Genomic DNA, 15299 nt, shown 5'->3' on the forward strand with positions numbered 1-15299 from the left:
CGCCTACTTCTGCATTTCCAAAGAGGGAAGTGAGAGCAGGCTTTGCTCAGCCGCGGCCGCGCTCGGCCGCCCGGGCTTCCTCGGGGCGCGACGCTGGAGAGCGGCACGGCTTCCCCGCGGCCCTGGGGGGGGGAACATCCCCGAATCCGGGCCCTTTGCACCCCTCTTTTTGCTGCCGGCGGTTTGGCCGCTCCGGCTCTGCGTGCACGTGCCCGAGCGGGCGTGCACAGGCGCGCACACGCATGCACACGGATGCACACGGATGCGCCCGCGCCAGCAGCTCGCCGCCGTGGTCTCACCAACATTTATTCGCTGCGTTACAGGGGCGGCAGGTTCGGCGGCGATCGGGGCCCCGCGCCGGCGTGACGCGCTCCCTCCTTCGCGACGGGGCACGAGCCACGCGGGCAAGGCGGCTAAGGGGAGAGGGGAAGCGCGCACGGGTCTCCGGCGGGAGTCCTGCGGCACGCGGCTCCGGAGGCTCCGGCGGCGCCGGCTCCAGCGGGGGAAACGCTTGCAGGTCCTCGCTTTGCATTTCTAGGCTTTTTTTTCCCCCCACAGCGGCAGCGACCAAGCGGGGTGGTCGCCTCCGCTCCCATCCCGGCCCGGCCTGGCAGCTCGGGATGGCCGGGAAAGGCGGTGGGAGCCGGGAAGTCACGGTGTCCATTTGCCCCACGCGGCCGAGACCTTCCCGCGCAGCCCGGCGCCTGCGGCCCCGGCTCCCGCGCTACATGGGGAGACAAAGCCGGAGCCGCTTTTCCGGCGGCTACATCCCTCCTTTCCACCCGGCTTTGCAAACTCCAGCCCGCGGGGACTGGCTGCCTGCCGCGGCCCTTCCCTGCTCCCCGTTTCCGTCCCGCGCCAAACGTTTGGGTCTCCCCAGCTTTGGCTTTAGGGAAGTCCATCCGTTTTCCCCGGCGCTGCTTGCAGAAACGGGCTTGGGATCCCGTATCCCACCTCCATGTCCGTCCCGGCCCCCCTCCGTCGCTACCCGAGGAGCCGCCGGGAACCGTCCAGGGAGGAGGCGGCTGCGGGATCCCGGGAAGGAGCCACCGCAGGGCCGGGCTCGCTGCTCTGTCCGTGCCGGGGACCGGAGAGCCGCGCTCCAGCCCGGCTGCGGTGCCGGAGCGGCTCCCTGCTTCTGCCGCCGTAACTCCGCTCCGCCTCAGGCTGGGGTCCGTCTCCCAAAAGAGTCTCCGAGGGCTTCGGACAGAGGGTTCGAGAAGCCGGAGGTGAGTGGGAAAGCATCAGTCTGGCAAAAACTCGGAGGTGGCAGCTCCCATCCCGGGAGCCGGAACGGGGGCTAGAGGGGTTGGGTTGGCACACGACGCACGTTAAAGCCCTTCTCTTAAGTCCTGGTGCTCCGGCTCCGCTGGCGCCTAGGGAAGAGAGAGAAATCCTTAGGGAAGGCCAGCGGTGCCGGGAGCCTCCCGCACCTCCCGGCGGGCTTCTCCGAGCCGGATCATCAGGCTCTGCCGGCGCCCCGAGCAATCCCCCTCTCCACGTTAGGCAAATCCCTGTGCCCCTCCGCAGGCTCCCGGCACGCGGATGAGCCGCCGCGGGGCGGATTCAGTGTGGATGGGGGGGGGAGGCAAAAGGCAGCGGCGTTCCGGCTGGGGACACGTCCGCAGGGCGCTCGCCCCCCGCTTCCTTGGCGGAGGCGGATAGGGAAAGGCGCCGGCCCCCACCTGAGGGCTAGGTCACCTCCTCGGCCGCGTTCTCCGGCGTCCGGCGGACCTGGTCGTACACGGTGGTGATGGGCGCTTTCTTCGGCGGGCTGCTCTCCGGGTTATTTTCGGGATGGCCGAGGCCCTGCGAGCGGAAAGGCAGCTGGATCCGGCCGTCCTGGTTTCCCGGCCCGCTCCGCTTCCCGGCGGATGCCTGGGGAGCCCGTGCAAGCGCTGCCCTCCAGCCGGCACGCGGGAAGGGCGCCGGGTGCCCATCCCCATCCGCACCACCGGCCCCAGGAGCCCTTCCGGCATGCAGGGACCGCCGGTGCCTCCGATCCCTGGGATCCCTACGGAAGGGGGGGGGTCTCACCTGGTCGTTACCCTCCGGGGGGCTGCGCCGCACGATCTCGGCGTACTGYGGGTCCGAGGGGGTCTCCGGCGCCGGCGCCGCGGGGGCGGCAGCTGCGGGGGGAGCAGGGCGTGAGCGCGGGTGCTCCAGCGGCGATCCTGGATTCCCGCAGCGGGAGCACGGGGCCGGGCATGGGGCTGCCGCCGGGGGGGGGCTTCGCTCGCCTGGATCCGCCGCTTTCTCGCTGTTCAGCCGCCAGCACCAGAAGGCTGCTCCCAGGCTCACGGCCAGCAGGATGAGGGTCAGGACGACGTATCCCGACTTGGAGRAGGACGCCTGGCCCCCTGGAGCGGCGGGGAGAGACGCTGAGCCGATCCGCGGGGCTCCTCCGAGCACGGAGGGCCGGGAGCAGGGCGGCGCTGCGCGGGAGCATCCCTGCTGCTCGCCGCAGGGAGGGAGGGAAGGAGCGGCGGGGATCTCACCTCCGCCGCGGCAGATGGCTCGCAGGTCGAAGACGACGACCCGCCGGTCGGCCGGGTTGCTGACGGTGCAGGCGTAGGTGGCGTTGGGGGCGCCGGGCTGCAGCGCCAGGCGCAGCGTGGTGCCGTCCGGCGAGAGCTGCTGGCGGTCGGGGCGCAGGTCCCCGGCGGCGGCGGTGGCRGCGGTGCCCTGCCGCCAGGTGACGTTCACGGCGCCCTTGCCCGAGCCCTGGCACTGCAGCGTGAGGTTGCACCACTCCGCCGTGCTCGCCAGCAGCTGGCTGCCGCTCCGGGGTTTCGGCACCGGCTCTGCGTYGACCGCAGGGACGGCTCAGCCGGCTCCGCCGTTTGCACCAGCGCGGCGCTGCCAGGGCTCGCGGCGATGGGGCTGAGCCGCTTTGGCCTTTGACGGGGACCGACGCGGTGCAGAGACCTCGCGGTGCAGCGCCGCGCGGATTTGGGCTCTGCCACGTGCTCAGCCCTTGCAAACCGCCCCGCTGCCCCGTGCCTCAGTTTCCCCATACTACAATATCGCCCCGCTTCCAGCTTTACGTTTCATTCCCAACCCCGGTGCGCGGCCGCTCACCGTAGACGGAGAGGTTGAAGGACTGATCCTCCACCACGGCCGGCTGCAATTTGATCCGGGCCCCGTAGATCCCGCTGTCGCCCGGCTCCAGCGCCCTGATCCGCAGCGACGTCTCGTTGAACTTCTCCAGCCTCTGCTTGAACCGGTCGCCGGGATCGGGGCGCTCGAACCCGCCGGGGCTGAACTCCGCCACCTGGATGGTCGCGCCGGCTCCGGATGAAAAGCTCCACTCGATCTCCTTGACCCTCGCGGTGGGAGGCAGCGCCACGGAGAGCAGCACCGACCCCCCCAGGACGCCGTTCGCCTGGTGGGGCCGGACCCCGGCTTGGCCCAGCAGCAGCTCTGAGGACAAGGCAGAGCGTCAGCGCGGGCAGGGGCACGCGGCGGGCGCGCGGCAAAGGCGGGAATCCCGGCCGACGCCGCGTTTTCCCAAAGGACCCGGCCTGCCCTTCCCCGCGGCGGGAAGCTGGTGTCCGAGCAGCATCCGCAAGCTCAGGTGTTTCCTCCTCATCCGAACGGGGGGCTGCGGCGTCTCCCCGGAGCAACGCTCCGAGGGGCTCCGGGAGAAGTTCCCGGCCGACAGCTGCAAAACCCCCCCGTCCTCCTTAAAACTCGCCCGTGCCCGGATGCCTACGGAAGACCGAGCGCGGCGAAGGCAGGGGACGGCACGCCGAGGCGSATTTATTTTGGGCCCAGCCTGGTGGCGAACCTCCCCCTCGCTCCAGCCTCCCCTTGSAGCCGCGAAAGCCGTTTGCTCAGGAAGGGGAAGAGGCATCCCGGGGCGCCGGCCGTGCCGAGGCCGAAAGGTGCTCGCTGGCCCGGCCGAGGCGGGATGAGCCGGGGCGTCTCCGGAGCCACCTGTCCCGCCGGCCTGGCTGCAGGGAGGGACGTCGCAGCCAACGCGCTGCACCGTTTTGGGGGGGTTCGGGGTTGKTTTTTTTTTTTGGCAGCATCGACAGCTCTCTGCAAAATCACGACGGGAGAAGCTCGGCACGAACCTCCCGCGCTGCCGCCTACCTCCAAGCTGTYTCCTCTCCGCAGCCTGCTTCCCACGCGGCCCCCGGCAGCGCTCCGGAGCCGCCGCGGGCGCCGGACAACACTCCCGGGCATCGTCCCGGGGATGCCGGCTCTCCTCCGGCTCCGGGAGCTGCGGAAGAGCCCGGGAGCATCGGGGCTGGGGTCCCTGCCCTGCCGCGGGCTCTCCGCCGGCCTCGGAGAGCTCCCGCGGCCCCTCTGAGCCCCTCTCCTACCCGGATAAAAGCCCCCCGCGCTGGGGCTGGGATGCTCCCGGAGGAGCGGCGAGGTCTGGCAGCCAGCCTTGCCCCTCTCCCAGTGCCGGGGACGCCCGCTCCGGCCGGAGCTGGGACGGCACCCGGGATCAGGGGGGTGACGGGTCCCGCAGCGCCTTCCCCCTCCCCGGGCTCAAACCCGGGCGCCCAAACCCGCAATTTCCCCTTCTCTCCTCTCCCGCTCCGAGGGACAAGAAACAGATGTGCCCGGGTATTAAAGCGGATTAAACACAGGCATCGGAGCGTTTCCTTTGCCTGAAACCCTCCAGCAGCCCAGATTACAAGCTGCCTCTTTTTGCTTGGCAAGAAGCGCTCCGCGTCACCGCGGCTCTCGTTGCTCCGATGCCGTTTCCYGGCGCTCGCCTCCGTTCCCTCTCCTCCGAGCCTCGGCCTCTACTGAATTTCCCTCCAGCCCGAGCTGCTTCCCGGCGCTTCCTCCCCGCTGGCTCGCGGAGGTCGCAGGGCCTGTAACGACAGCGAGGGCGAAGCGACGGCCCCGCGGGAGCCTTGTCCATCCCAGGGATGCTCCGAGACACCGGCACCAGCCCAGCGGCTTTCGGCTGCCTCCTGCTCCGGGTCCCTCGGCTCGGAGCACGCGGGAGGAGGCAGGGAGGGCTGAGCCAGCCCCGGGGAAGCCGGCGGCGAGGGAAGGACCAGATCCCGCTCCGCAGCCCCAAACGTGCCCGAAACGTGGCATCAACGGGGCTTGGAGCACAGGAGCTTAGGTCGGATGGTCTCCTCCCACCCTAACCACGGTGTGAAGGTCCAGCTGTCCGTCCAGCTCCCGCGTCTTCCCTACAGCCCTCTGCCCGCCGGGCTTAAACGAAGGCTCCCCCCGTATTTAACCGGGGGGCTGGTAATAAAGAGCCCTGCAGAGCCTTTGGCTCCGTCCTCGGCATGGTTTTCCCGGGGCCGCCCGGGCTTCCGGAGCGAGGCTGCTCCSCTCTCCGGCCGCGGAGGCGCGGGATGCTGCCCGCCGGCTCCCCGCTGCTGTTGGCGGCGCTGGGGGAAGTGACGGGTGGGAAAAGCAGCCCGGTGCCAGGTCTGCAGCGAGTACAATCGAGCGGCTTCCTGAGCTCCTCGGCGCAGCCCCCCCGTTTTATCCTGTTTACCCGGGGTTTTTGGGAACGCGCTCTCAGCAAGTCTCCGCTCTTGGCTCGGCAGCCCTGACCTTAAAGGGAGGAGCGGGGAAGCGCTTCTGCCTGGGATTGCTGGTGCCGGAGAAAATCCGAGCTAGACGGAGATAATGACTATGTGCAAGGGAGGGAGGCAGACACAGACACGCAGACGAGTCGCCGCGATGCATCTGGCATCCGGATTCATCCGATTCGGGTCTCACTTAGACCCTGGAAGAAGCCGGACTGTGAAGCTGTTTTTAACCCAGGGTCTACGTGACATTAATCTACGTCTTGCTCTGGCTCATCACCACCCCACAGTCCTATACCAAATAATTTTGATCAAAGCGAGCAGCTGGAAAACTCGAAACCATCACAACAGCCTATTTTCCRTCTAGCTGGGGCTGGTATTTGTCATCGGCACGGCAGAAGCGCGCACCCTGCGCCGGAGCCGGCCGCCTTCCTGCCCGCCGGCGGGCGACAGCACCTCGCGCRGGGCGCTCGCGAGGCCAATCGCATTTTTAGGAAGATAAAACCTCCCTGCTAATCCGCCCGGATTATTAAACGCTTTCTGCAAGAACGGAGGGTTTGGGGGGGGGGGGAATTAATAAATGCGTGGATTAGCACGCGGGGAAGGAAGGGGATTCCTCTCTCCCGTTTTACGTAAGGAGCCGGCCTCTCCGCGGCGTTATCCGGCACAGGGTGCGAGAGCGGCGCCCGGCCCCGAGCAGCCCCGCGGCCAAAAGCCGGGGAGGGGGGGGTGGGGGGGGCCGGCAGCATCCCTGCATCGCTCTGGGTAGGAAACCTCTTTTTAGGACATCGCGCAGGCAGGCGGGTGCGCTCGCAAACACACGCGCCCGGCCGGACCCGCCGGGCGACGAAAACGCCTCGAGAGCCGCCGGCGCCGATTGGGGGAGCTCCGCAGCCCGGCGYGGTTCTCCCGGTCCGGGCGGGAGGAAGGGAGGGAGGGATGCATGGATGGATGGATGCAGGGACGGGGCCGGCGTCGCCCCCTCGCCGCACCGGCCCCCGCTCACCCACCTGGCCAGAGGCTGAGCAGCGCGGCGAGCAGCAGCGGCCGGCGGCGGCAGCGGGGCGATTCCCCGTCCATGTCTCCTCGGCTCTCCGCACGGCTCGGTGGGCAGAGTCGAGCGGCAGCGGCGGGGAGGAGCAAAGCGGCCCGTGGGAAGCGGCGCGTGGCGGGTTCCCGCGCGCTCCCCGCTCGGCGGGCGCGAAACGGGCCGGCGCGCGCGGGACCGGCGTCGCCTGCGGGGGCAAAGCGGCAGCTCAGCRCCCCGCTGCCCCGGCGTGTTACGGGATCCCCCCCGCCCGGGCCGGCGCGATTATYGGTCCCCAGGCGGGAGACCTGCTCCGGCCGGGACCTGCCGCGTCTCCCCCGTCTCCGTCCCCGATCGAGGGTTTATTCAAACGCAGCTTTGCTGCAGCAGCTGCAGCTTCCTGGGGAAGCCCAGGCTGGATCCACGCGTGGGAGGGGGGAGACCGAGGCCCRAACCCGAGCGCTCCGAGCGCCTTCGGCTCCTCTCCCACAGTGCCCGAGCATCCTCTGGCATCCCCGCACCCCCACGGCACAGGGATGGGACTATGTAGCTGCTTGCACGCGCGCGGGACGCACCTGGGGCCGAGCTGGCGTCTCCGTGGCTGTCGCGGCAGGCTCCGGCGGCAATACCAAGGCAGGATCCGGCGGCGATGCCGAAGCTGCTGGAGGTCCAGAGCAGCCAGAAGCAAAGCGGCCCCCGTCCCCACGGGCAGGACCGAGAGGCAGCACAGGGTGGCAGGTCCCGGCCAGGCTCGGCTCTGGGACGCGCCAGCCGATCCCCCCCTTCCCTGCGGGGACACGGCAGCGAGGGGACGGCGCTGAGCCCGCTGCAGGTCCCCGGAGAGCGGGGAGAGGCTCGCGCCGGGCCTCCCCGGACCCGCTCAGACACGTGTTTTGCGCCCTGCGTGGGCAGGGGCCGGGAGGAAGTGATTTCCATTAACACCACAGAAAGCTCATTTTTTATTCAAAGCCTCCAGCAGCTCGGGGAGAGAGGAGCAAGCCGCCCTGACGTCGCTCCGCGCCTGCTTCAGCGGGGCAGAGCCTCGGGCAAGGCGTCAGCTGCTCTCCGCACTCGCATGAAATAATTAACCTGCACCAGAAAGACGGATGAATCCAGCCCTTCTCCCACGGCGCTTCCCCACGCGGATCCCTAAACTGCCGGGGAAACCGAGGCAGGTGCAGAGAGAGACGAGGGGAGGTTACGGCCCCCAAACGCCCACCAGGATCCCTCCGAGCTGGGTCTCCGTTATGGGGCTGGACAATATTGTCCAGGTTCGTGGTTCCTCCGGTGACTCTTGCAGGGAGGCGGGAAATGAAAGTTGCTGAGGTTAATTTTCCAGCTAATGGGGAAAACCAGCTTGCTCCGAAAGAGCTGAGGAAGCAGAGAACAAAGCAGCTGGATGGCACAGAGGAAGCGCCCGCGGACGCAGGGAGCGGCCCACGAGCCCGCGACCCGGCGGAAAAAAGGCAAATCAGCCTCCGGAGGGGCGCCGAGGCCGAGCATCGCGTCTCGCCCCAGGGGCCCGCGGCCCAAACGAGCCCGCTCGTGGGTTTGCCYGGGGCAAACCTCTGGGCCCGGGCCGAGGGCTGCGTGTCGCGAGTGGGCAGGACGGGGCAGTCACGGCCCCATCCCACGGCGTCCCCAGCCCCACGCGAGCCTGGGCGTCACCAGCTCTTGTGCAAACTCCACGCTTTCTTGTGCAAAAAGTCCTCCTGCCTTTGGGAAGGCACCGCAGACTCTCACGCGCTGGAAAAGGCTTGGAAAACCAAAATGTGGCTGTGCTGGAGCATCCCTCAGCGCAGATTTCTGGGTAACACAGAGACGGCCAGTTTCTCGCTGGAGCTGCCACGCTGCTGCTTCTCACGGATGTCCTTCCTTTTTCCGGCCAGGGAGTTTCTCTGGGCAGTTTGAGGGCACGGGGCACTTGCTGGGGACTTCTGGAAGCCCCAGCCCCAGGAGAAGGACAGGCCTTGGGGATACACAGAGGAGCAAAGCGACAGGAGCCAGCTCTGCCTCATGCTCCCCTGGCCCCAAAACGATATGGGGCAAGTCAGAGGGTCACAGTTCATACCAGTGCAAATGACTCGCACAAACCACCTCCTAAGGCTGGAATTGGGCCAGCCACGAGAACAGGCCCTATTTATTGTCAAGTGACAGAAAGGAAAGTCCCTGTGTCACGAAGAACCACGTGAAAGATGACCAGACGGTGCCAACGCAAACCAGAAAAAYGTCAGCTAACCCAGAGAGCTGAGCCGTTACCGTGCCCCAGGTCCGACGGGCAGGGCTCAGCACCGCGCTCTAAGTTCCCCCAGGAAACTCCAGCCTTGCTCTTGCCTCTCGCGGAGGGCTGCCCGTCTCCGTCACGGCGAGAGCTGCCAGGCGGAGGGTCCTAGGAGGATCGCTGCAGCCATTGCGGTCCAGCAGCTGAGCCGGATGCCTTCACCTGCGATGGGGAAAGGACCAAGGTCAAGGGTGCAAGAAGGGCTCTTTGCGCCTATCCATAGTCTCCCCACAGTCTCCCCACCACGTCACGCTGCCAGGCAGGAGCGAGCTGGAGTTACCAGCGGTGTAAACAGGAGGAACCCCGACCCCCATCCCTCCTCCACTGACCCCTCCGTGCTGCCCTCACCTCCGCTCCAGCACACGTTCAGCAGGTCTATGGATCTCCTCCGCTCCTCCACGCCACTGCGGACGCTGCAGGTCAGGGTGGTGTTCACGCAGCCGGGCTGCACCTCTACGCTGAGCATCCCGCCGCTGGCAGGATGCACCCTGAGGTCCCGCTGGTCCCTACGGGGGTTCAGCCAGGTGACGGTGCCTCTGGTCCCGCTGGGCACCCGGCACTGCAGCGAGACGTTGCACCGCGCGGGGGTTTCGGAAAGCAGCCAGCTCCGTATCTCRGGGGCCGGCAGCGGCTCTGCAATCAGAGGGGAAGAACGCACAGGATTGCAAAAGTTGATCCCCCCTGCTCCCTCCGCAGGTGCTGGCAGYCCCGAGGCCCCCTGCACTGGGCCACACGTTCCTAAAAGGCCCCTTGGCGCTGCCCTGTAGTCCTGCGGTGCTCAGCAGGATGACGGCGGGTGCCGGGGTCAGCGGAAGCTCTGAAAGGTGGGGCAGAGGCTGGGAACAGCAGCGTTAGCAGGGCAGGAGCCAGAACTGCCTGCGGGTTTGGCTCCGGCCTCGCACACGCAGGCCGCAGCCGAGCCGCGCGGCACAGCGAGGATGTGGCCCCCGCAAGCGCAAAGGCTGCAAGAAGAGGAAGAGCCCGGCGGTGAGCACCGTGCTGCAGCCCAGCTGCTGCCGGAGCCGATGAGCTCAACCCCAGCGCTGCGCTAAGGCGGTTGCGCCGCTCCGGAGCGGCGCTGGGAGGACGGGGGGCACGCGGGAGGCGGCCCGGGGTGCTCCGAGCCGGAGCTGCGTACGTGCTCGTCGGCATCAGCTCTGCAGCTGCCGCTGGGTGAACGGGGACCACCCATGCGCCGAGCGCCGCGTCGGCGTGCCGAGCGGGGGGAGCAGGGCTCCGGCGCTGCCGGCCGGCCGGGCACGGCGCAGACCAGCCGGCCGCGGTTGCCTCCTGCAGCATCCTGACGTGCKGCCAAGAAATAGCCGTGCCGAGCCCCGGGGCGCTGTGACAGCGGCGGGGGGGGCGGGGGGGGAGGGAGCATGCTCGTTAGCAGCTGCGAGAGTGATGCAATTTGCTGAGGACTCAGCTCAACATGACCGTAAATAGGCACTTTGCAGACGGGGAGCGAAGGGGCTGAATGTCTCCCCAGGGCAGGAAGCATCCTAATTGCACTGCGAAGGGCTGCACGTGAGCAGGCATTTAGGGCTAAAACTAGGGAATTTCTGCAGTCTCCGAGAGCTACCTATTTGCAGTGACTCACCGTAGACGGAGAGGTTGAAGGACTGATCCTCCACCACGGCCGGCTGCAATTTGATCCGGGCCCCGTAGATCCCGCTGTCGCCCRGCTCCAGYGCCCTGATCCGCAGCGACGTCTCGTTGAACTTCTCCAGCCTCTGCTTGAACCGGTCGCCGGGATCGGGGCGCTCGAACCCACCGGGGCTGAACTCCGCCACCTGGATCATCGCGCCGGCTCCGGATGAAAAGCTCCAGTCGATCTCCTTGACCCTCGCGTTGGGAGGCAGCGCCACGGAGAGCAGCACCGACCCCCCCAGGACACCGTTCACCTGGTGGGGCTGGGCCCAGGCTTGGGCTAACCGAGGATCAGAAGAACAAGGTCCCCAAAAGAGGTTAAGAGAGGCCCCAGCAGCCTCTGGCCCAGTCCCTCATCCCAGCACTGCCCCGAGGAAGCCCCAGGACCGCCAGGAGCGGGGTGGATGGACGGCTTGTCTTCCCGCTGCCTCCGTGGGGCTGTATTCCCCGGCGCACAGGCCAAGGCATGGGGCGAGGAGGGAGCAGGAGCAGGTCCCCAAATCCCGGAACGGTCCTCGGAGGGGAATCTAGCAGCCGGAGCAGGAAGGAGCTGGGGGCACCCCAGAGGCAGCACGTTCCCCTTCCCCGGGCAACTCCGCTCTCCTCCTTCACCTACCTGCAAACCGGAGGGCGGCAGCCAGGAAAGCCGCCCGGACGAGCCAGGCGCGACGCGCGTCCATCCTCGCGGCCCCGCGGCCTCCCTGCGCTGCGGCGGACGACAGCAGTCAAACGCAGGGGTTCCCACGCTCGCAGCCAGGCATGTGTGAACAGCAAGCCCCAGAGATTTCACACTTCATACGACGCTTTCCGCAAGTCCCCGTAACTCAGCAACCCTTTCGTCACCTCCTGTCCCGCGGCCTCGCGCTCGTGCCCCCGCGTTAGCTCTGCGGCTGCTGGTGGAGGAGCCACCCAGCCACGGATGAGACATGGAGCCGCCAGCCACCACACGCTCCCGGCTGGCATATCCCCTGTGGGAAGGGGAAGGAGGGACCGGTGACTCAGGTCCCTCGAGAAGTGACATCAGCCCCTCCGCACCGGGGCTGGGGAGTCCTCGCCGCTGCTGGGGGCCAGCCAATGTCCCCCCCCCCCCCCCCAATTAGCCAGGTCTGATTTATTGCCTCAGCACTGGGATCGGTGCACGGCGGGGCGAGCGAGCGGAGCCCCGCGTCGAAGCGCTTTGGTTCATGCTCCGCCGATGCAGAAGGAAGCGGCGGTGGCGGCGCCCAGACCAGCCGGGAGAGGTTGCGACACCTCCCCGGGGCCCCGGATCCGGGCTGCACGCAGCAGCCCCGCAGCAGGGATGCGAGAGCTGCCGCGGCTTCGCTAAAGGGAACGGGAAGCGGCCGCACGTCGGCCGTTCCCGCGGGCTACGGGAACGGCGAGGCGCAGCCGAGAGAGGGCCCAGCACGTGCCGAGGGGACCCCGGGTGCCAAGGAGCTCACGCCGCAGCACGCACGCGCCGTGGCGCAGCGGGGCAGGAGCAAAGCCACTGCTGGCCGGCCGGCGGCTGTCCCCACGTCCCCTGCCATCGCAGGGCCAGCCCTGCCATCTGGCGGCAAGAGGGACGGGGTCCAAGAGACGCCGCGGCTCGGCTGCACATACCGCATCGGAGAGGAGCGTGCGGGACGGGGATGCGGCTGGCCGGTCCATGTGGCTCTTCCCCGGGTGCATCCGAGCCCGGCTCTGTGCTGCCGCCTCCCGCGGGGACGGGGCTCGAGGCRGATGTGGTTGCGGCCCCGCAGGCCTGGTCTGGGCCACGCTGCACCGGAACGACGGCTGCGGAGAGAAACGCGATGTTTTTAGCCCGATTTTGAGCAGCGCTGACCTCGCTTGCCCCGAAGCCGGTTCCCTCGGCTTTGATCAGCACCTGATAAACACCTGCGGATAACACCGAGCTCCAAGGCGCCGGGCTGCAAAGCTGCAGGGCTCCGTGCCTGCGCTGGCTCCTCTCCCCCGCTGTATTTCTCATTCGAACGGACATAATATCTCATCTGAACGCGGCCGGCTGCTGCTCCCCGTCACCGGCTCTTGTCCTGCCTTTCCCCGGGGGCAGAGCAGTCTCCAGCGCTTCACAAGGGCACTAAAGCACCGCAGGCAAGATGCCACTTCACATTTTTATTGCCTAACRCTTGGCCGTTTCTCTTCGTGCACGCGAAAACCCAAGGACTGATGGGCCCTCTCCGGGCTTGGGGGTTGTTTCGCTGCTCCCATTAAATTAAATCTCCCCGCGGAAGGCGTCAGACGGGAAAGGACTGTGTCTTTACGGCCTTCCACCAGAGGGAAGCGCGGCCCTAGGAAAGCGCTGCCTCTCTGCCAGGATCCCGCCAGCCCTCTCCCATCGCAGAAACCCAGCCAGGCGACAGTCACAGCTACTCGCCGCCTGCTACYGTCAGAAAATGAGTCATTTTGGGTGGATTCAGCACGTCGCATCAGGCTGCTGCTGCCTCAGCCGAGGCCGTGCCCCAGGCTGGCACCTCATGTCCGGCCCCGGGCAATGCCCAAGGGTGGGAATCCCTGTGGCRCCGGGAGCATCGCATCCAGCCCATTTCTCGCCACAGTCTCTGGTCAGTGCCTCGAAAACAACCACAGAAACGAGCCTGGCAGGCAGCCTGTGCCGGCAGGTAACATAAGACAGGAGAGCCTGCGCCTCTCGCGGTCACAACGACCGGGACAGGGTGATCTAAACGCGACGGCCTTGGGACTAGGTCCCGATTTTGATCCTCCGCGATCACCAGAGCTCCCTCAGCAGCAGCAGTGCGTGTGCGGGGCTGTGCCGGAGCCCGCCTGGGCAGCAGATGCCGTTCACCCTCATCCCTCCTCTTACGTGGCCCTACAAGAGGCAACAGCTCCAGGCTTCCAGCCCCTCCGTCCACCTGGGAAGAACAGTCAGTGTTGAAATCAGGATCACGCAAAACTCGAGCTATTTCCCAAGAGACACAGGGTAAACAGGCCCCCAGGAAACCCTGCGCAAGGAGCACTAAAGGGTTTCTCTTTAATTATTATCATTAGCTCTGCTGACTAGAGCTTGCAAAACCAATTTCCCCATGAAACTGCGAGCGATGACTCCATTAACGTTCGTCAGGCACTGAAACGCCGCGCCACTGGGGAGCAGAGGCGAACGCCGGCCCCGATCCCCTGCCGCCCTGTGCCTGGCGCAATCACTTACAGCAGCGCAGGGTGGGTGAAACGTCCCTCCGGGAGCTGGGAGGGCTTCGCCCTCACGCTCGACGGTTGCAAACAGTAAAACAAAAGCACAGGGCAGCGCAGAACCCATCCCTGCGATCCCATCATCTAATTAGAAGATGATTCAAATCACATTTCTAGGTAATGATACAATCGCCTGTCTCCCAGCGGATAACGCGCTCGAGAAGGGACTGGGAAGCTGAATTCATTATGGTTTATAAGATGCATTTTGCTCCTCCGAAAGACAACTTGCAACATGGTTCAAACGCAAAGGGCTGCTGCGGATAACTCCTGCGCACAGTAACCGTTCCCCCGCCACGAAAGCGCATGTTGTGAAATAGGCCATTGCTCCGAACGTTCAATGGAAACGGCTGCCGGAGGGGGCTGAGAAAGCACAGAGGAGGGAAACGCGCTGCTTCATTATTTATCACTAACAGTTAGCGAGAGAGATTCACTTTTAGGAACGATTCCCTCCCGGCGCCAGGCCAACAGTAACACTGTTTAGCACTTTGCAAGTAGCATCTTCCCCGGGAAGAGTCCCGCAGCGCTCGGCAAAGCCTGATTAAATCCCTCCCCGCCGCTGCTCCCGTCGCCCTCGGGCAGGGACCGCATGGCCCCGGCTCGGGGCTGCTCCGGGGCTGCCAACACACAGCCGAGCAGCACCGTCCCGGGAGGAGGCGCCTCGCTGTGCGGGCACCGGCCTGGGGGGTTCAACCGCCCCCCGGCCTGGCACGTGGGGCAGAGCCCCGCGAGGGCGCAGGCGAGCCGGGCGGCAGCGCTGCTGCGCTCCAGCCCCAGAGCTGAGGAACGGCCTCCCGTGCCCCACAGAGCCCCCAGCCCTGCCCACGGCCCCCCAGTGCCTCCTAGACCCATGGAGACCCCAGCCCTGCCCACGGCCCCCCAGTGCCTCCCAGACCCATGGAGACCCCAGCCCTGCCCACGGCCCCCCAGTGCCTCCCAGCCCCACAGAGGCCCCAGCCCTGCCCACGGCCCCCCAGCCCCATAGAGACCCCAGCCCTGCCCACAGCCCCCCAGTGCCTCCCAGCCCCACAGAAACACCAGTGCCTTTCTGCCCCATGGAGCCTCCAGCTCTGCCCAGCGCTGCCCATGGTCCTCCAGGGCCCCCCAGCCCCATAGAGACCCCAGTTCTGTCCAGGGCCCCCCAGCCCCATAGAGACCTCAGTTCTGCCCATGCTCAACCAGGGCCCCCCAGCCCCATAGAGACCCCAGCCCTGCCCAAGGCTCCAGGCCCTGCAGCCCCCAGTGTCTCCCAGCCCCACAGAGCCTCCAGCTCTGCCCAGGGCCCCAGCCCTCCCCATGGCCCCCCCCAGTGCCCCCCAGAGCCCCCAGTGCCCCTAGTCCTCTACAGCCGCGGGGTCTCCAGCGCCCCCCAGCCCTGCCCAAGGCTCCAGGCCCCGCAGCCCCCAGTGCCCCCAGCTCCAGCTCCAGCCCCCCGGGCCCTCAGGCGCCGCCGCGGCCGCCCAAGCCCGCGGCCACGAAGGCCCCCGCGGGGGCCTCGCTGCCTCCGGGCGCCGCGCAGTGACGCAGGGGGCGGGGGGCGCTCACCTGGGGGCGGAGCCATCGGCAGACCCCGCCCAGCACCCCGCTCGCGCGAGAAGCAGAGGAGAAACAACCCCCCCAC

At 67.4% G+C, this 15299-nt stretch overlaps 2 protein-coding genes across 6 annotated transcripts; both read right to left on the reverse strand.

The window, feature by feature from the left end:
* Positions 1-925: 925 nt before the first annotated feature.
* LOC112969964 (SLAM family member 5-like) lies at positions 926-3442 on the reverse strand (the record flags this gene model as incomplete). Its single annotated transcript, XM_026073830.1, has 6 exons — positions 926-1376; positions 1702-1809; positions 2038-2129; positions 2241-2360; positions 2499-2804; positions 3082-3442. Coding segments are annotated over 6 exons (1032 nt in total), but the record flags the coding sequence as incomplete, so codon positions are not given.
* A 5202-nt stretch (positions 3443-8644) lies between these two features.
* On the reverse strand, positions 8645-15299 carry LOC112969962 (SLAM family member 5-like). 5 transcript variants are annotated; one of them, XM_026073824.1, is made up of 7 exons: positions 15224-15299; positions 12342-13347; positions 12077-12250; positions 11091-11180; positions 10425-10754; positions 9173-9457; positions 8645-8986 (listed from the first exon to the last, which is right to left on the reverse strand). In XM_026073824.1, exons 2-7 carry the CDS (start codon positions 12463-12465, stop codon positions 8904-8906), a joined length of 1086 nt encoding a protein of 361 aa, XP_025929609.1. In that variant the 5' UTR covers positions 12466-13347; positions 15224-15299; the 3' UTR covers positions 8645-8903. The 5 variants fall into 5 exon arrangements, with proteins under 5 accessions (XP_025929609.1, XP_025929611.1, XP_025929610.1 ...); XM_026073826.1 differs by lacking the exon at positions 12342-13347 and having other exon boundaries at positions 15224-15269; XM_026073825.1 differs by lacking the exon at positions 15224-15299 and having other exon boundaries at positions 12342-14330.

The sequence above is a fragment of the Apteryx rowi genome, unplaced genomic scaffold (genome assembly GCF_003343035.1).
Source record: "Apteryx rowi isolate R43461 unplaced genomic scaffold, aptRow1 scaffold_379, whole genome shotgun sequence".
Taxonomy (NCBI): Eukaryota; Metazoa; Chordata; class Aves; order Apterygiformes; family Apterygidae; genus Apteryx; species Apteryx rowi.